At 45.5% G+C, this 23,124-nt stretch overlaps 1 protein-coding gene across 1 annotated transcript in view; it reads left to right on the forward strand.

The window, feature by feature from the left end:
• Positions 1 to 5,620: 5,620 nt before the first annotated feature.
• SAMM50 (SAMM50 sorting and assembly machinery component) overlaps positions 5,621 to 23,124 on the forward strand; it is a 38,272-nt gene continuing 20,768 nt past the window's right edge. Inside the window, exons 1-5 of the mRNA XM_065403292.1 lie at positions 5,621 to 5,754; positions 10,122 to 10,232; positions 14,253 to 14,354; positions 16,212 to 16,299; positions 20,853 to 20,959. Of these exons, the coding sequence (XP_065259364.1) occupies positions 5,734 to 5,754; positions 10,122 to 10,232; positions 14,253 to 14,354; positions 16,212 to 16,299; positions 20,853 to 20,959 (429 nt within the window). The 5' untranslated portion in view covers positions 5,621 to 5,733. The remainder of the gene's footprint in view (positions 5,755 to 10,121; positions 10,233 to 14,252; positions 14,355 to 16,211; positions 16,300 to 20,852; positions 20,960 to 23,124) is intronic.

Below are 23,124 nucleotides of genomic sequence, written 5' to 3' on the forward strand. Positions count from 1 at the left end.
TGTATATAAACATTGATTCTCTAGGGTATTTATTTATCTCGGGAGAGGAAAACTAGATGAAGAGTACTTTAAGCTAATGTGTTTTTTATTGTGAACTGAAAAGTAGGGTTACCATATTTCCACAAGCAAAAAAGAGGACACTGGGGGGGGAGGAGCCCCGCTCTAGCCCTGCCCCCATCCACTCCCTCCCACTTCCCAACCCCTGATTGCCCCCCTCAGAACCCCCAACCCCCCCCGCTCCTTGTCCCCTGACTGCCCCCTCCTGGGACCCCTGCCACTAACTGCCCCCTAGAACCCCACCCCCTATCTAAGCCACCCTGCTTCTTGTCCCCCGACTGCCCCCTCCTGAGAACCCCCTACGACCCTACCTGTCCCCTGACTGCCCCGACTCTTATCCACACCCCCACCCCATATTCACACCACCACCCCCAGACAGACCCCCGGGGACTCCCATGCCCTATCCAACTGCTCCCCGCCCCCTGACAGGACCCCCAGAACTCCTGACCCATCTAACCCCCCCAGCTCCCTGTCCCTGACTGTCCCAACCCCTCTCTACACCCCTGCCCCCCTGACAGCCCCCCCAGACCCATCTAACCCCCCCTGCTCCCTGTCCCTGACTGTCCCAACCCCTCTCTACACCCCTGCCCCCCTGACAGCCCCCCCAGAACCCCAGACCCATCTAACCCCCCCTGCTCCCTGTCCCTGACTGTCCCAACCCCTCTCCACACCCCTGCCCCCCTGAGGGCCCCCCCCCAAACTCCCGACCCATCCAACCCCCCCTACCTGTCCCCTGACCAAGGCCGGCTTTAAAGAGCCCGGGGTTGCGGGGCTTGGGGCCGGGCCGGATGTGCTCGGCCGGTACACTCGGCCGGAACCAGGGCCGGCGCTGCTGGGGCCCGAGCCGGGCCGGAGCCGCCGGGGCCGGCGCTGCTGGGGCCCGCGCCGGGCCGGAGCCGCCGGGGCCGGCGCCGCTGGGGACGCCGGGCGCCGCTCGGCCAGGGCCGCGCCTCCCCGGAGCTCGCCTCCTCGCGCCCCCCCGCCCCAGCTTACCTGCTGCTGCCTCCCACTTGCCCCTGCTTCTTTTCAGACTTCCCGCGAAGATCTGATTCGCGGGAAGCAGGGGAAGGGGAGGAGCAGGGGAGCGGAGCGTTCATGGGAGTGGAGGAGGGGGAAGACAGCTGCGGGGCCGGACAGCGTGGTAAGGCTGCAGGGGATGGGGGGAGCTGGGAAGGGGCTTTGGGTGCCCAGCGGCGCTTGGCCGCCGCTTTTCTGTCTATAAATAGCCGACCGGGGGGAAATCCCAGACATTTTTAGATTTTTAAAAATCCCCCCCGGACGGCTATTTATAGACCGAAAAGCCGGACGTGTCCGGGGAAATCCGGACATATGGTAGCCCTACTGAAAAGAGAGCTCTGACCTACAGCCTCCAGAGCCAAACACACTGCCTTCCATAAGGACCAGTGTTGACCCATGCTTTGGGCTATTTCTATACTACAGAGCCTATGCCCGCATAGCCTCCTAGTAGAGATGCAGCCATCCACCAACTTTTATTTATTTATTTATTTTTGCCAGAATAGGAACAAGAGAGAGGAAGTGGGTGTAGTAATATTTTTTTATTAGACCAAATTCTGCTGGTGAGAGACAACTTTCGAGTTTACACAGAGCTCTCTTCCACGAACGACATCACCAGAAACATGCTTGTGATGGCATAGCTGTGTTCTACACTGGGGTTTTTGACACCACACTGCTGCCATAAATCTTAAGTGGAGAACCATGCCTTGTGCTTCCTTCTCCAGTATATCAACTTAGTTGCCTTATATGTGGCCTGTAAACTTTTTGTTACATGTTTGTACAGCATCTAGCATAGCGATTTTTGAATTTCTATATTGGTGACCCCTTTCACATGGCAAGCCTCTGAGTGTGACCCCTCGTATACATTAAAAAGTCACAATGGAGTCTTGGCCTGCAATGGAGGGGAGTGGGTAGGGTCACTAAATGCTGTGGCAATACATAACAAACATAATTCTGTTTTACAAATAGCCCCAGTTGTTATGGCTTGTCTGAGTAGCCAGGAATTGGGTGGGAGGGGTGTGAAATCTGTCCTCTCACTGCACAGCTTGAGCCCAGTTTGAATCAGGATGGTCCAAACTTTTCAAAGCTGTGGGCTGGATGTTAGTTTTGGGGCACCTCCATGGGCCATATACAGAGAAATGATCTGCTTCTTGGATCTGAAATTATATTTTTAGGATTTAGCCATAAGGCATTAATGGGATTAAGAAGTAATAAAATAAAATAAAAAAAAAAAAAGAGACTAGCTCACCTCTTAATCAGAACTCGAAGGAAAAGCTTTTTCTTGCACTAGAATCCCAGTTTCTATCATATTTACAGAGACAGCAGCCAAGTGGTGTTGCTCTCGAGTTTGTTTTGACTTCATGTTTCATTACTGAGAATGTGCTTTTGCAGATGTGCTTTTGAACATTGAACAAAGCTTCAGGACAGAGTCTTTTAAGTTTGGAAACTAATCCTTAGGGACAAGTTTCCAGAAGTTTTCATGCAATTTATTCTTGAGAAGAAAATGAGTCTGTAGTTCACACAGTCAAACTGAAGATTGTGTGATTGCTGCTCAGCAATCTATCTGATTGCTAAATGTTAGATCTCTCACTCTCAAACTGCTAATCTAGGGTTGAGATATGATATAATTTCTGAGAAGCTAGGAAAATCAGCAACCCCGATCTCACGTGAGAGTTCCTTACATGATGGAAAATGGGTGATGTTCTTGGGAAGGGACACACTGAATAGTCTAAGCTTTCTGTGGACTGCGTTAGCATGGTCCACTACAGTAGAAACATTCTGATTTCTACCTTGCAGAACCCATGCCTGTGGATGCTGAGATGTGTATGGGTGGAAAGGCACAGAGGCTTCAGTACTACCTCCTAGATTACTGAAAAGTACTTACTTTTTTTTCAGACATTGTCTTTGAGTTTTGAGGACATGTGATCGATCGTTCATGTCCATTACCCTCCTTGCTACAGTGCAGTGGGGCAGTGACACAATTTCAACATTCTTTGCCATTTCTTCATCCCCAACTGCATGACCCAGCATGATTATACACCTTTTACCATATCACCATCCCTAAAAGCAGTACTGGGTTTATAATGACTCCTGTGGCTCCATGGAGCTGGGCCCATGCTCAGAAGGGGCCCCGGCCTGCTCCGCTTGCACTGCACCCTGAGACCCCACTGGCTCCCCCCACCCACCATTTGCTCCTCTCGGCCTGACTGCTGGCTGGCCAAGGGCTCCTCTCCTCTCTCTGGTGCCACCCCCTGCTCCTCTCAGACCCTTGGCCGGACCCCAGTGCACCTCTGGCTCTTGGCAGTCTCTTCTTCTCACCACTTGAGGGGCCCCACCTGTCTCCCCGGAGCTGAGCCACTTGGGACTGGTGCAGAAGCCTGGCCAGTCTCAACCAGGTGGAGGGGGAGACAGTGCGGAGGGCTTGGCTGGGCCCCTCCAGGGAAGTGCATCTTGAGGGATCCTGGCCGGGGCAGGTCCTGGCCTGGCTGATCGCGCCATTCCCAAAGGGCCAGAGCGATTCCCGGCCCTGGGACTGGCCTTGGCCCGGCAGACAGTCACCTCCCAGCAGGACTGGTGAGTGCGGCCGGGAGGCGGGGCTTGGGGGCATAGGCGCTGTCTCCTTGGGTGCTCTGGGGCTGGAGCACCCACGGGGAAAAAGTGATGGGTGCTTTGCACCCACCCACAGCTCCCAGCCCCACCCCAGCTCACCTCCGCCTCTGCTCCGCCTCCTCCCCTGAGCGCGCCGCATGCCTGCTTTTCTCCCCTAGCTCCCAGCGCTGGAGGGGGAACGCGGCACGCTCGGGGAAGAGGCAGGGCTGGGGCGGGGATTTGGGGAAGGGGTCTAATAGGGGCTGGGAGGGGGCAGAGTTGGGGCAGGGATTTTGGGGAAGTGGTTGGAATGGGGGCGGGGCAGGGAAAGGCTGGATTTGGGGCAGGGCTGGGGGGGCACGAGTACCCACTGGCACCGGGGAAAGTTGGCGCCTGTGCTTGGGGGAGTGGATCAATGGGGAGCCTGGTGGGGCGCTGGACTCTGAAAGGGCAGGGAAGATCTGTGTGTTGGTGCACTAGGAAGTGGGGGGGTCTGTGGGGGGTGCTGGGCAGTTGTGGTGAGGCTGTGGGCAGGGGTGGTGTTGTGCAGGGTGCTGTGCATTTGTGGGTGGGTTGGCGGGGTTCTGGCCACAGGGAGTCAGGGAGGTGTTGCAGGGGGGCTGTGTGGCGTGGCACAGGCCCACCCCCGAGGGGAAGGGGCATGGTGGCAGCACAGGGCTGGGCAGGCCACTGTGTGTCTGGCAACTGCCGGTTTGTAAATAGTGCCCTCGCATTGGGCAGAGCGGAGCAGGGCTGCCCCTGCCCCTGCCATGCCCCATTGCCTCTGGCTGGCCCCTCGCTCTGGGGACTGACCTCACAATGCCATGTTCCATTGCCTCCATGGGGGCCCACAAATATGTTTGGGGCTGGGCCCACAAAAGGTTCATCCGGCCCTGCCTAAAAGCCTTTTTACATTTTACTGGCACAAGGCAGCACCTCTATGATGCAGTGAGACTGAATGTGTGCGAGTGCGAGTGCGGCTGCTGGGTTTGGCAGTATGTTCCTCTGCTATTGAAGTCTGTTTTTCACGTCAGCTAGTGCAAGGCTCTCTATTATGCTGCTTGTGTCTTGCAAGGTGGAGGAGCAGGGGGTGAGGTTAGCTAAGGCTTTGTCTTCACTACCCGCCGATCCGGCGGGTAGCAATTGGTTTTTCGGGGATCGACTTACCGCGTCTAGTGAAGACGCGGTAAAATCGATCCCTGATCGCTCTGCCGTCGACTCCGGAAATCCACCTCGGCAGGAGGCGGCAGCGGAGTCGGCGGCAGCGCGGCAGCGGTCGACTTTCCCGCGTCCTCACCGCTAGGTAAGCCGACCTAAAATACGCAACTTAAGCTACGGTATTCACGTAGCTGAAGTTGCGTATCTTAGGTCGGACCCCCGCTGCAGTGTAGACCTAGCCTAAGACCAGACTCCTCCTCCCCCCTAGCAGTCACTTGCAAACAGACACCACCCTTGCAGCCCGGTGTTACTGACAGCGAACCCACGAAAGCTTATGCTCAAATAAATTTGTTAGTCTCTAAGGTGCCACAAGTATTCCTGTTCTTTTTGCGGATACAGACTAACACAGCTGCTACTCTGAAATCTGAAAGTTATCTTCTGCCTCCCTCGTTTGAAATGCTCTATCCGCCACCTCAACTTTTCTGCACGCTGCAGCCCTTGCCCTGCCTTGCTGGTGGTGCGCCATGTTTTAATTGAGCAGTTTTAAATTCTGCCAAGCCCAGGCCACCAACTTCCACAGTAACTTAGCCTCCTGCCGCAGCTGCGGCTTTTGGGAAGCGGGGGAACAGCCCTCCACCCGGGCCTGCCACTTGGACCATCCTGATCCTCCCCTCTCGCTTGCCTCCTCCCCCTCCCTTCGTGGGGCGGGGCTTCCTAGCTCCCACCCCATCCGGGATCTTCACTGCCTGCTCCGCCCCTTTCAGCTCTGCTGGCCAATAAGAGCCGGTGGGGGCGGGGCTCCGGGGTGTCATGGCCGCCTCCGTGCCGCGGCTTTTGCTGTGGGCCCGGTGCTGACCGCCGCGCGTTGCCCTCGCTGTGGGATCGCTGCTCTCCCCGCTCGGCGGCGGCGCGGCCATGGGGACGGTGCACGCGCGGGTGAGGTCCCTGCCGGCCCCGCTGGCGCGCGGGGCCCCGGGGCAGAGGAGGAGCCGCGCCCGCTGGCGCGACCTTCGGGAGCGGGGCCGGGCCTGGCCGGGGGCCTCTGAGCGCGGGAGCAGCGGGGGGGAGCCTTGGTCCCCGGGGGCCTCCCAACCCCTTCCCCGCCTCTAACAACGGGCCTGGGGCGGTTCCCTGTGAGCGTGGGCCTGGGGCGGCAGGGTTCTCCGTTCCCCGCGTGTCAGTGACCGGCTGCAGCAGCAGCAGGGGCCCCTGCCGGGCGTGGAGTCACTGCCGGGTGGGCAGTGGCGGTTTAATGACTTTGCCGCCCCAGGCCCCATATGAACGTGTTTTAGTTTTTTTACAAATTCGTTTGAACTAAAATGAATCTAAATATCATTAAAATAATTGAACATTTACAAGTTTTATTATAATAAAATTACAAGTACAGTGGACCCTCACTTGAACGCGTGTCCGTATAGAGCAATTTTGCTTATAGCGTGGGACCGCGCGTGGATCTAAAACCCCGTGTTTAAGCGGGGGTCCAGTGCAGTTTAGGTTTCTCGTGAGTATATTTACAAAATGGCATCGCACCGTTATTGGTGGTTTCAATACGCGCGATGATTGGTAGAATTGCAGCGTTACTGATGCCGCGATTACAAAAATGCTGCTATTTTAAATTTGCCACCTTAGGTGTAGGCCTTGTCAGCTTAGGCGATGCTGCTGCCGGTGGGAGGCAAACTGCGTGGCAGGGGAGTTAACCTGAAATATTTCACATATGCCCCGTGCGGGTCTGCAGCTGGGATGCAAGCCCCTGGGGTTGTGGGGCGGGGAGTGTCAGATGCACCAGGAGGGAGGCCCTTTTGCAGAACTGCTGACATTTGGCTGTGCCAGGAGGAGGGAGGGACTGATAGGGTGAATAGGCACCCCCGCCCAGGGTTTGGCTTTGCTCTCCACACTGATTTCCTCAGGAAGGGTTTAACTCTCTGTCCAGGTCCTTTCTTCCTTCTCTGAAGTGCCTGTGATTAGGGTCTGCTGTTGCACACCTTTTGGCTGTTTTCAAAGGACCACCTGTCTTTCTGTAATCTGAAACTGGGAAGTGGTGACATATAATAATAAATCTAAAGGACTGAGATCATAGAAGAATGGGGATGGGGGCTGCGGCTTTAAGTGGTTCCCCCTCTCTCCCCCCCCCCCCACGGCAGTCTTTCATATATTTGCACTGGTGTCCCCAAAACTATAAAAGTCATTAAAATATTTGGCTTTTCTGAATAACATTTGGAAGTTTTAGATAATGTTTTAGATAATGGCATAGAGAGTACACTTGTAAAGTTTGCAGACAATACCAAGCTGGGAGGGGTTGCAAGTGCTTTGGAGAATAGGATTAAAATTCAAAATGATCTGGACAAACTGGAGAAATGGTCTGAAGTAAATAGGATGAAATTCAATGAGGACTAATGCAAAGTACACCTCTACCTCGATATAACACTGTCCTCGGGAGCCAAAAAATCTTACCGCGTTATAGGTGAAATGGCGTTATATTGAACTTGCTTTGATCCACCGGAGTGCGCAGCCCTGCCCCCCCCCGGAGCACTGCTTTACCGCGTTATATCCAAATTCATGTTATATCAGGTCACATTATATCAAGGTAGCGGTGTACTCCATTTAGGAAGGAACAATCAATTGCACACCTACAAAATGGGAAATGACTATCTAGGAAGTAGTACTACAGAAAGGAATCTGGGGGTCATAGTGGACCATAAGCTAAATATGAGTCACCAGTGTGACACCGTTACAAAAAAAAGTGAACATTATTTTGGGAGCTATTAGCAGGAGTGTTGTAAGCAAGACATGAGAAGTAATTCTTCCGCTCTACTCAACTGGAGTATTGTGTCCTGTTCTGGGCGCCACATTTCAGGAAAGATGTGGACAAATTGGAGAACGTCCAGAGAAGAGCAACAAAAATGATTAAAGGTCTAGAAAACATGACCTATGAGGGAAGATTGAAAAAATTGGGTTTGTTTAGTCTGGAAAAGAGAAGACTGAGAGGGGACATAAGTTTTCAAGTACATAAAAGGTTGTTACAAGGAGGAGGAAGAAAAATGGTTCTTCTTAACCTCTGAGGTTTGGACAAGAGGCAGTGGGCTTAAATTGCAGCAAGAGAGGTTTAGGTGTCGGAGAAAATCCCCTTCAAATCCCTGTCAGTTCTTTCTCTACTTCCACATAGGTTTAACATTAGGAAAAACATCCTAACTGTCAGGGTGGTTAAGCACTGGAATAAATTGCCTAGGAGGTTGTGGAATCTCTGTCCAACCTGTTCTTAAAAATCTCCAAGGACAAACACCTGTCAGGGGTGGTCTATAATACTTAGGCTACATCTACACTACAGGGGGGGGTCGATTTAAGATACGCAAATTCAGCTACGCGAATACCGTAGCTGAATTCGACGTATCGCAGCCGACTTACCCCGCTGTGAGGACGGCGGCAAAATCGACCTCCGCGGCTTCCCGTCGACGGCTCTTACTCCCACCTTCGCTGGTGGAGTAAGAGCGTCGATTCGGGGATCGATTGTCGCGTCCTGACGGGACGCGATAAATCGATCCCCGAGAGGTCGATTTCTACCCGCCGATTCAGGCGGGTAGTGTAGACCAGGCCTTAGTCCTGCCATGAGTGCAATGACCTCTCGAGGCCCCCTTCAGTTCTATGATTCGAAGTCAAGAAACTCAGAGTTAAGGTACCATACCTAGATTCAAGATGCCTAATATGCACAAAAACAGAGCGGTCGGCTTACATATTGCATAAGTCATAGAATAGTATAATTTCAGCATATGTTGCCTTAGCTTGTATTTTTCGTTCTGGTTCCAGAACCCCAACGTAATAATCAGTGAAATGAAAAGATGGTAAATTTTAAATTGATAAACGCATGTCTTTTCACACAATATGTAATTAGACTGGAATTTATTGTTACAGGAAGTTACTGAGACCAAGAACTTAGTAAGATTCTAAAAATGATTGGACATTTATATGGATATCAAGAATATCCAGAGTTGTCATAATTAATTATACAATTTTTGAAGGGGGTATTAAGCCTCATACTTCAGGGTTTAAGCAAATCTCTGGTAGAGATCAGAATAAGACCTAAGGTGGGGGCAGATTATCCCACATCTCCCTACTGCAGTCTTCTGAAACCTCCCTCTGACTCAACTGGTACTGGTTGTTGTTAGAGACAGGATATTGAACTAATTGGACCTTGGGTCTGGTGCAGTATGGCATTTCCTATGTTGCAAAAGAATAGCTTCTCCCTGAAGGGATGCAGTGTATACTCTGCTGGTAACCTTGCCATAGAGATTGTTGCTGAAGTCTGATAGCAGCAGTAGTTTAAGAGGGTACTCCATGACTTTATGAAGTTTTTATTGTTCTTATTTCATAATGCTGTAAGCTATAGCAAACAAACCCATTTTTAGTTGGAAAACTGAATGAACTGACTTACCTTTTCATCTCAAAAGCAGACTCCAACACTGATGAGTCATGTTCTTAGAATGATGTTTGGAGGACTGGTGATAGGAAGAAAACCTTGTGTTCGTAAATCTAAAAAGATTTAAGCCACACAACAAAGTAACATGCTGAAAAACCTGTGTTTCTTTGGACATTTGGCACCTAAACCAAATGTTCTGATATCTTTAATTTTGCTTATCACTTCACATAGTGAAAGTATGCCTTAAAAATAAGACACCTGACTGAAGCATAGATGCCTAGTAAAAATTGAATTATACAAGTATTTTTGAAGGGCTGGTAAATAACATCAGAAAAGTTAAATATTTGAAATTTTACAAAGGAAGGGAACTTGTTCTCCTGCAAAACTGTGTAGAGATAAAGAAACATACTGTACTTTCTAAGCAGACATAACTTACTGTATATCGTATCTTACTAAAGAAAACACTCTCAACATGGAAATTATTCAATCTATAGTAAATCTTTCAGCAAATATATACTGTACAAATACATAAATGTGATGCCCAGTATTTTCTCTCTTCTATTTATGGTACACCTCTACCCCGATATAACGTGACCCGATATAACACGAATTCGGATATAACGCGGTAAAGCAGTGCTCTGGGGGGGCAGGGCTGCGAACTCCGGCGGATCAAAGCAAGTTCAATATAACGCGGTTTCACCTAGAACGCGGTAAGATATTTTGGCTCCCGAGGACAGCGTTATATCGAGGTAGAGGTGTATTGTCATTCCTTATAATATGATGGGCAGAATGTTGAGAATTTTCCTCACAAGAAAAAACTCTTAGATGTGGTACAAAATGTTTAATTATTAAATAGAAAATACAGATTATTTTGTGTATATATTTTATTCAGAGTCTGGAGCCTCTTCCAGTGAGTGGGTCTGACTTTGGTGCTTTAGGAGATGAACCTGAACTAGTTGAAGTTGAACCTGAAGCCAAGCAGGAAGTCCTTGAAAACAAAGATGTGAGTTCCTAATCAATGGGTGTGAATGTGGTTTGTTTGTTTTTATTTAAATCTTTTATTTGTAGGGAATATCCCAAACCAGTATTTGAGATATAAGAGAAGAGAATGAATCCAGTAATGTCTGGCTTCCTTTGTTATTACTGCATATACTCGATCATAAGCCGGTTCATTTATAAGCTGACACCCCCCCCCTCTCCCCCCCCAAGATGGATAAGTAAAAATGGAAATTTTTTATGACCTATTCATAAGCCGACCCTGTAATTCAGGGGTCAGCAAACTTTGGCTCCCGGGCCATCATGGTGGGCTGAGATGGTTTGTTTACCTCAAGCGTCTGCAGGCACGGAGGTAAACCTAAGTAAACAAAGTGTCCCGGCGTGCCAACTGCTTACCCTGACGGGCCGGGACAGCAACTGGTGGGGAAATGTTTTGGGGGCGGGGGGAGAAGCTGAGGGTCAGGAGAGTGACCACCCCCCACATGACCCCACCCCTAGCCCAGGTCCCCCACACTCTCCCCATCCTATCCCTTCCCACCTTATCTGGGAAGGGCCAGGGGAGGATGTCTCTGGCCTGGCTGGAGCTGCTCCGGCAGGCTGGGCGGTGCGGCCGCAGCCTACTCCGGCGGGCCAGACCAGTCGGCGTGGCCTCAGCATGTTCCAGCGGGCTGGGCCGGGTGGCACGGCTGCAGCGTGCTCCGGCAGGCTGGGCGGCGCGGCCACAGCCTGCTCTGGGGGACGGGGCTGATCGGCACAGCTGCAGCCTGCCAGCCCCGGAGCCGCAGCTGCTTCGGAGGCTGGGGGGAGAGCAGCGTGGCCAGAAGTGGGAGAGACTCTGGCCCCGCCTCTTCCCTTCTGGCTCTGCTGGCTGTGCTGCCTCTCCTTGCTCCCTCTGTTGGGGGGAGGGGCTGTGTCCCACCTCTCCCTCTCTATACCCGCTCATGAGCCGACCCCCCCCGTCTCTGGTGCTTCCCTTTTTTACTAAAAAAAATTCGGCTTATGGACGAATATATACGGTACTTACATTGGATTGATTTAAATCAGTGATTTAAATAGGCAAACAGTGATTAAAGTGATTTAAATAATAGATTTTAATCATGTTTTGCATTTGTACTTTTTAGTTCTTTTCCTAATAAAAAGTTGATTCTTATTGGTTGATAACTATTAAAACATGCTGAATTGCAACTAAATATAGCTTTCATACTGAATTTGGTGCTGCTTTTTGCTAACCAGGAGGCTGCACTGTCTGTACACATTTATTTAAACAATTATATAACTTAACTTACATTTATTCAGATTCTTAACTTTTATATTGTATTATGTTAAAATGTTGAATTATGCATTTCTTATTTACTAGATGGTTAATTTTTTACTTGGGGTTTGTGTCAAGCTCTATTTAGATGGAAATTCAATTAAATGCACAGATTTTTTTTTTTTTAAATAAAAGTGCTTGTTACATAAGAAATTTATCAAAGTTTAGCAAAACATATTTTACATTTAAAACTGATATATTAAACAAAATATTATCTGTAAGGCTAAGATTTTGTCATGGATATTTCCAGTAAAAGTCACGGACAGGTCACAGGCAATAAAGAAAAATTCACAGAAGCCATGACCTGTCGGTGACTTTTACTAAAAATATCTGTGACAAAATGGGGATCTTCTGGTCCCCACACTGCCTACAGCAAGGCAGCTGTGCAGCAGCTCTGGGGGCCCCCACTGTGGATTGGGTGTTGGAGCCCCAGGGTCCCCCACCGCCCATGGCTGGGAGCAGTGGGGGATTGCAGGGTACCCTTGCCACCTGCAGCTCTGGGGGTCCGCCCACAGGGGCCAGGAGCTACGGGGTGCCCCTGGAGCTCAGGGATTCCCCCGCGGGGGCCAGGAGCTGCGGGGTGCCCCCGCTGTCTGCAGCTCCAGGTTCCCCTGCTGCCTGTGGGGGTTCCCCAGCTGTGGCCCGGAGCTTGGTGGTTCCCCCGCTGTCTGCATCTTCAGGGCTGCTGCCTCAGCTAGGAACTCAGGGGTTCCTTGGAACTCCGGGGGCCTCCAGAGGCGGCAGGGGTACCCTGCAGTTCCCTCCTGCTGCGGGCAGCAGGGGACCCTGCAGCTCCTGACCCCTGCAGGCTGAAGTCATGGAATCCGTGACTTCCGTGATCTCTGTGACTAAATCATAGCCTTAATTATCTGTAGTTAGTGAATTGAACTAATTGTTTCTGGCAACCATGTTCTTCAAGATTTTGGTACTAGTAGATTTCATCCTCTCACACCTAGCTTTATTCATAGATTGGATGAGGAAAACAAGCTTTCCTTCTTTTTCAGCTCCCAGTTGGTTTCTTATCTTTGAATGAACTAGTTGTTCAACTGAACTAGTTGAATAAACTGAAATGAAAAAAAAATTCTCTCCACATGCAGTAGAGGCTACTGTAGTCAAAAGTTGATTCAGCACATCAATAAACTCTGATTCCAGGTGCTTAGCCAGTGACATCCAGCAGTTCAGTGTCTTTCTTTAAAACTTAGCAAGCAAATCTACTTTTTAATTTAAGGCGTTAACAAGGTTTGGAGGTGTTAGATTTTTATTGGTAAATGTTGGTGAACATCGATTTCACCATATACACACACAAACCAACAAGAAATATTTCCATCAGTGATGATAAATGTGCAGATAGGCATAGTAAGAAAAATGTTGCTTGGGAACTTAATAGAGTTTGATTTAAGGATATTTACTTTGTATATATCGATGTGATGTTGACAATTTGTGTTTGAACAGTTATAAAACTTTAACTTTTTAGAATCTCAGCATCTACTGTCATTAAATAATTCTTGCCCTCCATAATTTCCTGCAACCATAAGCATTTAAATTGACAAAAATATTTAAAAAACTTAAAAATAAACAAGATACTATCCACTGAAATTATTTAAAAAAAATCGAATTCTGCCAAGGCTAGCCTTAACGTAGCTTGTCAGTTTCATACTTTATTTTAAATAGGTTTATTTAAAAAAACCTGTTCAATTTAAATAAAATCCAATTAAAATAAACAGATAATCATTTTTTATCAGCCCTGTTTTTCCTACAAAAGATGTTGTTAAATGCATTTAATATGTTTAACAATACGGCAAAGAAGAGATATCTCATAATGCTCTCATTTTTAAAGATGTTTCCTTTTCTTGACTTTGTTCATAGTCACTCCCACTGGAAGCTTGGTAATGAAGTCTCTTTCCTTAATAAAAAAAAGTTTTAATTCCATTACATGTGCACACCAATTTATTATTGTCACGTTGTTAATGATAGTAGGTTGCAACTATCTTCTATTTTATTAGAAAAAGGAGCATCTAATCATTTGGGAGGTTGTTTTTGTTTTTGTTTTTTTTGTTTCGGTTTTTTTGGCATTGAGTAATAAGTCCCAAAGTTATGTGTACTGAAAAGGTTGGAGAAAATAAGGCAGATTTAATCAATATAGTGCATTAGATAAACTAGCTACAGTACTTTGCTATATAGACAAACAAGAATTTGAGTTTAAAAAAAAAATCATTTAGTATTTTGTAATATTGTAGACCTTGCTATGTGTTTTAGTTTATAATGTTCAGATGGTGATGGAATGTTTAATATTTACTCAAGTATTTGAGACTTATTTTTGACTGTATAGTTAAACTCTGCTTATGTGTAAATGGTGAAGGAAATACACAGAGAACTATATGTTTAGGTCTTGTGTTCAAGATCATATGGTTTTAGCCAATGACTGACTTGTTCATAAAGATCTGTGACTAAAATCCTCGTAGCTATGGACTCTTAGTGTCTTTTCCTGTAATTAGTTCTTGATTTCGAGTCAGGAAACCTGTTTTTCAACACAATTCTTGTTAATGGAAATAATTAACTACAATCTAGGATTGATGATTGTATTGCTCCCTGATATTATAAATTAATACTAATTCGCAAGTGAATCCTATATTCTTGTACCTTCAGTCAGACTACAGTATTATTTGTGTCTAGGTGGTTTTAATTTTGTGGTGTTAATAGTCATCTTATGTTTAGGTGGTGGTCCAACATGTACACTTTGATGGACTTGGAAGGACTAAAGATGACATTATCATGTACGAAATTGGTGACCTTTTCAAGGCTAAAAACCTCATTGATGTAAGTATTGTAGTGAGTGGCATCTGCTCTGCAAAACACTCCAGACTTGAAAAATTTACCAAGCACTTACAGGTACTAATTAGATGAGTAAACCTACAAGCCAAAAGTAGTTTTTAAAAAAAAAAAAAAAAAAAATAGGCGATAGTTAGGAGTATCCCATCAGCCCAGCTTCTTGTCACTTGTGCTACTAGTCTGCAATGTCTTTGCTACCACTGATGATTCCCAAGAAAGAAAAACCCAGTTTGACTTTCAGATCAGGTTAAGTGTGCAGAACTGATTGAAAAATTATTTTGTTTTCTTATAAATTGAGATGATACCATACACCAGGGGTGGGCAAACTTTTTGGCCCAAGGGCTACATCTGGGAATAGAAATTGTATGGTGGGCCATGAATGCTCACAAAATTGGGGTTGGGGTGCAGGAGGGGGTGTGGGCTCTGGGGTGGGACCAGAAATGAGGAGTTCAGGGTGCAGGAGGGGGCTCTGGGCTGGAACAGGGGGGTGAGGTGTGGGGGGAGGGTTCCGGCTGGGGGTGGGCTCTGGGGATGAGGAGTTTGGGGTATTGGAGGGTGCTCTGGGCTGGGACTGAGGGGTTTGGAGGGCGGGAGGGGGGTCAGGGCTGGGGCAGGGGTTTAGGGCGTGGGGAGAGGCTCAGGGGTGCAGGCTACCTCAGGTGGCTCCTGGAAGCAGCGGCCATGTCCCTTCTCTATTGGAGCACTGGAGGGGGCCATGCCGCTGCTTCCAGGAGCTGCGTGGAGCAGCCCACAACCCTGCTCACCAGCTGGAGCGGGGCAAACCCCAGAGCCTGCTCCCCAGTGGAACCTCGGGGGCCAGCTTAAAACTGCTGGCGGGCTGGATTTGGTGTGCGGGCCATAGTTTGCCCACCCCTGACATACACAGAACACCATGATGTTTTTTCAGAGTGGAATCACACTTTATTATGTACTTATGTTATGTAGTTGTATTCAGTTCTTTAAAAAGAAAAGACATCAGCTATCAGAGTTAGCACTTCGGTGGCATTGTCAGCTGGGATTGAAGTCTGAATCCGTATGGATATTCTCTCACTCTTGAGTAGACGTCTGTCTAGAATAAGGTTGGCAGGACAATGTGGGGAAGCTTTCATTGCTGCTGCCCACCGTTATATTGCTAGAGTTCTGCTGAGGTAATTCCTTTTCTTGCACCAGCTTCTGTTGGTGAAAGAGGCAAGCTTTCGAGTGTACACAGAGCTTTTCTTTAGGTCCTGTAAGCTCGAAAGCTTGTCTCAGTCACCAAGAGAATTAGTCCAATAAAAGATATTACATCACCCACCTGGTGTCTCTAATATCCTGGGACCGACACTGCTACAACATTGTATATAGCAGTCCTGCTGATCAGTTTCCTTTTGTAGAAAAGCCCTCATTTGTTCTTTATATCTAGCTCCTTCTGTAAGTACTCAATTCAATAATTAACACATGAAAGATTTTTATCTACACTTTTGAGTTTGTTAATGTATAGTCAGTTGATAAACATAAGGAATCCAAATGATACATTAAGATCTTAGTTTGTCAACTCTGATATGGTTCAGAAGGGTTTTTTCCTTTTTTAAAAATGTTTTAAAGAAAATTGATACGCAAGGATGTTTCAGTATTATAAAGCTGGTGATGCAAGTTAACAAAACCGGCAAATTGAGGTGGATGCTCTGTTTAACTTATCTTCTTGCATCTGGGTATTGAAGTAGATCCTGAATCGATTTATGTTGTAATGTATATAGAAGCCCTTCAAAATCTATGAATGACGTATGAATCTCCTTGTGCTATTTAGCCATAGTACCAGTGATTCCTTGGTAAGGTGCAATCCAAATTCCTTCTCTCATTCTATAGGTAATGAGAAAATCACATGAAGCTCGTGAAAAGTTGCTCCGTCTAGGAATTTTTAGGCAGGTGGAAGTTCTGATTGATACATGTCAAGGTAAGAATTGGATTCTATTCCTCCTTGTGCCCCAGAGTTCCTGTAAAATGCCAGGCAACTCACTTAAACCAGGATCTTCACAGGTGGTCATTAATTATGTGTTCCTCATTTTCTGACTGCCTATTGTGAAACACCTGGGGCCAGATTTGCCAAAGTGTTCAGCGTTCACAACTGCAGCTGAAATGGGTGGAACAGTGATTTGAACATATAAAGGGCTGTACTCTGAAAAATCAGGCCCTAGATTTCTCAAGTAGGGCATCCAAAATTAGTGAACACTTGACAGTTTTGTCCTTTATCTCTGTACCGCAGTTCTCCAGATAATGAAGATATTAGTACCACTTAATGTCATGGACAGATTGTGAAGATGAATATATTCATGCTTGAAGTATTCTGATATAGTGAGACCACCATAGAAATGCCTATGAGAAAATTAATAGTTTTGTATTTAGTGCAGGTTTTGGTGTGTTTGTGTCCACACATTGAATGAGAGTGCTAATAAGAAATAATGAGCAACTACTTTTTCATTGAAGAAGGCAGGGGTTCTCTGGAAAAATATAGTATGTGATCATGTAATTAAAGGCAGTATCATAATTCATATGCAGAAGGGGGTGCTGAATTAAGATTGCACAGGCAATTTCTTAACTGTCGAGTGCTTGATTTTGCAACCGTAACATTTTTTTTACCATAGATTTTTTTTTTTTTGTAAATATGCATGCTGTCTGACTGACTTGTCTGATACAGTATCAGTTTTGCATTGTTTTCAGTTACTTTCCTTAACATCACTTCAAAATGTCCAGTAAAGAGTTGTATTATGTCATTTTAATATCAACTTTTATTTTGAATTGATCAAATGTATTAACATGACCATGGGAAAAAAAAATCTTTAAATTACCATGTGTCAACATCTTCTGTTTTATAGCTTGTATCTGATCTACAGAACTGTACATACAAGTTCATCTCTTTGAAATCAATGTTTTACTTTCCTCTTTCAAAGCTAACTTTCATTCATAGTTCTGATAAGGTATCATAAATCCATAATTTAGCCTTTTTTGTATTTGTATACATCATCTAGCTCCTTGAAAGTCTGTATGCTAATGACATTTCTAATTGGAAGGACACTATTGTTTTATCCAGTTTCAAACTATGGAACAGTTTGACAAAAACACTTGCCAGTGGGGAGGAGGAAGCTTTCCATGGGTGAGCCTCCCACTTACCATCCGATGTTGTAGTAGTTAGGCTTAGTTTACCCTAAGGCTTGGAAACTTTAAAAATAAGACCACTTACCAAATATGAGAGATGCAGAGGTGCCTGCCTTAGATTGCAGACAGCTTTACATGAGAGAGATGTGAACTGCCGAAGGCCAGAATCCTTGCCTCTATGGTAGGAAGGAATCTTTCTCTTCTACATTTGTCCCCAAGTTACACTTAAGCAGTAGCTTGCACTGCCACACACATGTAATGTGCTAAATTAATCCATTTCTATCTGGATCCACATTTCCAAATCTGTTACATAGCAGCATGCTGGGAGCTCACATGGTGCTAAGAGCCTTGGTGCACAGATGGGGTGTACATAGCCTACCTGCATGGGATACACACTAGTTCTGCAAAAAGAGTTTTGCAAGTACATGGTTATAGATAGGGCCCTACCAAATTCATTAAAAACGTGTCACGGATCGTGAAATCTGGTCTCCCAGCCAGCAGCTGCTGCTCTCTGGCTGCCCAGCTCCGACAGCAACGCTGCCACCAGCAGCAGCGCAGAAATAAGGATAGTAGTATCGCAACACCCCCTACAATAAACTTGAGACACCCCCCCCCACCCCCCAAACTCCTTTTTGGATCAGGACCCCTACAGTTACAACACTGTGAAATTTGAGATTTAAATATCTGAAATCATGAAATTTACGATTTTTTTAAAATCCTATGACTGTGAAATTGACCAAAATGGACTGTGAATTTGGTAGGGCCATAGTTAGAGTCAGGGTCTAGTATTCATCCTAGAGACGTGTGAACTACCACCATCAATCACAAAGGAGGTGTTAACTTTGAAACTTCCCTCTGTTACCCCTTCAAAATTGTTATATGCCTGAAACTTCAGGAAAGCTATAGCTATTTGCCCACCCAACACTAACAGCAAATAGGATAAATCCAATGACACAATTGTGTCTATGTATAATCTTTTAAAGCCAGACTTCAGTTTTCAACCTTTAGTTGAAGGGTTTGTGTTTTAATGCAGGGTGTTCTCATCCCATATGAAAGAACTAAAGGTAAAATAAAGTTGTTTAAGAATACTGAGTATTTCTATATATTTTGAAAATGCAATATAAGAAATAGTATTGTCACTAAACTAACTTCTGGCCCAAACTAGATAGATTGTAGGATGAAAGTGTAGGACTGGAGGTGAAAGGTTAGGATTATAACCATCTAATGAGCTATTAGTTATTGCTCTAATAACTAGATTCATACAGTCAGATAGCTGGGTGGCGTAAGTGAAATGCTATGGTTGTGATGTTGTTAATGGACAAGTGTCCATATAATAGTTTTTTTCACATTGTAAGTGGTTGCCCTCAATTGGTAGCAACCCCTGAAATTAGTTTGGGATGTTGAAAGGGTCCCTCGCTTCTAGCAACCACAGTTGATCACCATTTTAGTTCTCTTGCGGTCAGCATCATGTCCAAGCTCTCCAACCAGGTCACCTTTCAGTACAGTCCCCTTCCAGGGTAACCAAAAGAAAATAAGTCCAAATGAAAACCCAAAATCCTAATGGTCACATAGCAGGCCTGTAGTCCTTGTCCCTTTCCAGAGACTTACACCATCCCTCTTGCAAAGTTGTAATAGGAGATGCCAGGCTCACCTTCTCTGGTTCCAGCCCGGGGCCCTTGTAATAAGAAGTGAGGGTCTGTTTCTTATGATTCTTCCCTGATCTCCTGAGCTGTTTCCTACCTTTGCCTGCATGCAGGTGTCTGCTATGGAGCTGCACCCTCTAGTCCTCTCTCCTTGGAGTTTCATCTGACCGTGTAGCTTTTACAAGTCTGTATTTAAGGCGTTTTCTCAGGGTGTCACTTAGCTTGTCTGCCAGGTGCCTGGAACCCCATCACCCCTGCTGCCCTCTCCCTTCAGGGTCAGTCCTGGGGTATCAGCCCCCTACTGCAGCTCTGCTGTCTCAGTCCTCTTCTGTTGGCTCTGCAGTCCTTCCTTGATAGTTGTTGCTCAGCTTGGTTCTCCCTAATTGGGTCTAATCCTTAATTACTTGTGGCCCCCCAGGTGCCCAAGAATGGGCTAATTGGGCTCTCAGATTCCCTATTAATCCATAATTTGTCAGTGTGGGGCGTGTGCCCCGTCATACACATGCTTACCACTTCTCATCCCAGGATCTCAAAATGCTTTATAAAGGTTGGTATTTTACTTAACTGAGAAGGAAACTGAGGCACATAGAAATCAAGTAGTTTCTGCAGCAAGTCTGTGACAGTCTGGCCTTCTGACTCCCATCCTTGGCTCTAACTACTAGTTCACACTACTTTTAAATTAAAACAAATCTTGTAGTTTCAACAGGGGCTAAAGATTAAATAGGCATACAGAATGAACTACCCTTTCACTCTTAGTGGTATCCTCTACAGGTCAGGACTGAGACCTAAAGTCAAGGCAGAGTGGAGAAACTTGTGTGCTATACCTGTTCTGTGACTAAATAGAGGAATTCATTTCCTGGTGCTGTCAGTCAGTATTAGCATCTCTCAGAAGTATGAAAAATCTCAGTTATTTGTCTTTTTTTTTTTTTTTTTTTTTTTTTTTAAAGTGTACATTTAGTGATGTGGTAGAAATAAAAATAATGAATTATCTGAGAATTGTAATGCAGTTGTACATTTCATGCTTTTGCTGCAATATGTGTTGGTAGGAAGACTCTGAATTTCCTCTTCTTATCAGAATAGTGCTTCTGTTGAAATGGCCTACTGTTGTCAAGAGACTGTTTGTTTTAATTTGGGAAATATTCTGTTACTGAAAATGAAAGGTTTGTGTTCCATAAAGGCGTACTGCTTAGAGCAAAGGCAGATGTTCTCTACCATCACATTTTAGAGCAGTTAAGACAACTGGGCCAGAAATTATTTTTATTTTTTAAGAGAGGAAAAAAATGCTTCCATTGCATAGTACTTTCCCATGGAGATTGGGAACACTATATTTCCAGTGACTATTTGATAGCGCTACCTCCTTCTAAAATAAAATCTGTGTAAATCTATATTTTCATAGGGTAGGTTACCAAACATATGTTAAACTAGTTCATAACTAAAGGACTGATGCTGAAGAAGCCAAATGTATGACAGAATCAAACTCCTATATGCAAATACTCAGATTCTAATTAGGACTTCTGATTTTGTGAGATTATTTTTCTGTATAATTTAGCCATTCATGAAGATTTGAGCCAACCAATTTTTGATTTATAAAAGAATGTTTTACAAAAGTTAAGTTGCCTTTTATACAGATATAAAGCAATAGTGAACTGATTACTTTTAAGAAATGTATTAAATGTACAGTGTTCACTAATAAATGTATGTGTTTATTTAGGAGATGATGCCCTTCCAAATGGTTTAGATGTAACATTTGAAGTAACAGAACTGAGAAGACTAACTGGAAGCTATAACACTATGGTTGGCAATAATGAAGGCAGTATGGTATGGCTGGTTTTTAAGTGTTGCAAATTTCATTTGTTGTGGTGTAATTTATTTAATTTTTTTAATCTGAGAATGAATTTCATGCTCATGTGAAGACCTGATCCTCACAAACTTACTTCCACAATATAGGTTTGCCAAAAGACCTTCATCCTGACCTACAGATATCCCCATTGTTTTCATTCTATGATTGTATTTGGCACATCTGACAGGTTTTCCTCTAATGAGCGTATTTTTGTTGTGCCCAAATGGGTACTAGGCTGAGATCATAACTCACTTTCACTTGTAATTTATGCCTGTAGCTAGATTTTCAGAAGTCCATCTAGGATGCTAAGGCCCTAAGCCAGGAAAACACTTAAACATGTGCTTAAGTGGCTGTGTTTTGAATTTGGGCCTAATACACAGTGTCCCTAGCCCAATAATTTGTTTTTTATAATTTACAAATGAGTCACAAATATATAATGTAAATATAAAATTCACAAATGTGTTGAATGTTGTTTGAGATGTTTTATGTGCTTAATGTTGAAAAGCATATGAGTAACTTGTTCTCTGGCAGATCAGTTCATACTAGGCTTTTCTTGAAGTAGTATGAGGTGTTTAACCACCAAATCACATTTATTTCATTCCTATAGTTTTGAAGACTAATCCCAACTGTTATGGGCTGAAATCTATAGGACTTTTCAGGGCCTCAAATATTATAGAACATATTTGCATTACATTCACCTTTTATTAAGTATGATTAAAGATACATATCAACTTAAATTATAATCTTGTCTGAAAACAATTTACCTACTGGTGTTATAAGTCACATAGTTATAACTGAATGAAATGATAGGAAAAAATCTGTTTCGGTTCTAGTGTATTTGACAAAACTCTATTTCCCATCTTGTCTCCATGTTCCCTCTTATAGTCCGCTTCCCTTCTGTTTGTTTGCATTTCACACAAAGCAGTGGAGGAGAGGAACATATTAAATAGTAGGAAAATGTGACATGTAAATAGAGTCCTGCGCGGATACAAATTTCTATCCACGGATGCAGATATCCACGGATATAAATCGGTATCTGCAGAACCGCAGCAGTGAAAGGAACAGAACATGGGGCCGCCACTCCCAGGAGCCAGCGCGTTGTGCCGGCAGCTCTTCTGACACAGCTGTACCACCGCCAGTCATGCCCCCATTCCTTCCACGCAGCTGTCTGCGTCTCCTGTCTGGGGGCGTGTGTGCTGCTTGAACACATGAGCGCGACCAGGGACAGCTGCCAGTGAGCCTGGTGCCTGTCACAGTGGGCGGGGCTGGAGTGGTACAGCTGCACCAGAGGAGCTGCTGGCCCAGGGTACTCACTCTTGGGAGCGGTGGCCCCACGTTTTGCTCCTTTCACCGCTGCAGTTCCCAGGAGAGCCCTGCAGTTCCGCAGATACCAATTTATATCTGCATCCGTGGATATACATTTATATCCGCGCAGGGCTCTACTTGTAAACACACAAATTGGCTGTGGAACTAAAATCACTCTTAAGTCTTCTTAAGAATTAACTAGATTTCAGGTTGATTCTTTCCTCTTAAATTTGTTTGAAATATATAGAACTAGAAATTTGTCCCGATATCGTTTTATATTAGTATTTTATAGTTACTTGGAAAATCCTCTAGATAGTAATGTTAATCACAAAAATAAACTGCAAGTCTGGTAGGGTTGCCAACTTTCTAATCGCACAAAACCGAACACTCTTGCCCTGCAGTGCTGACCGGAGCCGCCAGTGTCCCTTTTCGACCATGCGTTCCGGTTGAAAACTGGACACCTGGCAACCCTAAAGTGTGGTGGCTCTCATCTTCACACTTTCCCAACAGCTGTGAGACCAAGGCAAGCTGGATCTGGTACATCTGTGGATCTCTAGATCATGCCTTTCAGCAGCTTTGTACTCCTAAAAAAAAAAAAAAAAAAAAAGGGGGGGGGGGGGGTGGAGACCCTCCTAAGCACACCTCAGTGAAACATAAGTGATGATAGCTCTGGCTGAGAAAGACCTACTTCATTTTCCCAGCCAAAGGAGTGGCACTATCATGAAAAGGATGCAGCTAGCATACAAGGAGGCAGGTGAAGTTAACTGTAATACTTGAAATGTAGCAAAATATTGTACTCTAACTTTGCGACAGAGGAGGGCATTAGTGTAATGCTTTA

This window comes from Emys orbicularis, chromosome 1, assembly GCF_028017835.1.
Source record: "Emys orbicularis isolate rEmyOrb1 chromosome 1, rEmyOrb1.hap1, whole genome shotgun sequence".
Lineage (NCBI taxonomy): Eukaryota > Metazoa > Chordata > Testudines > Emydidae > Emys > Emys orbicularis.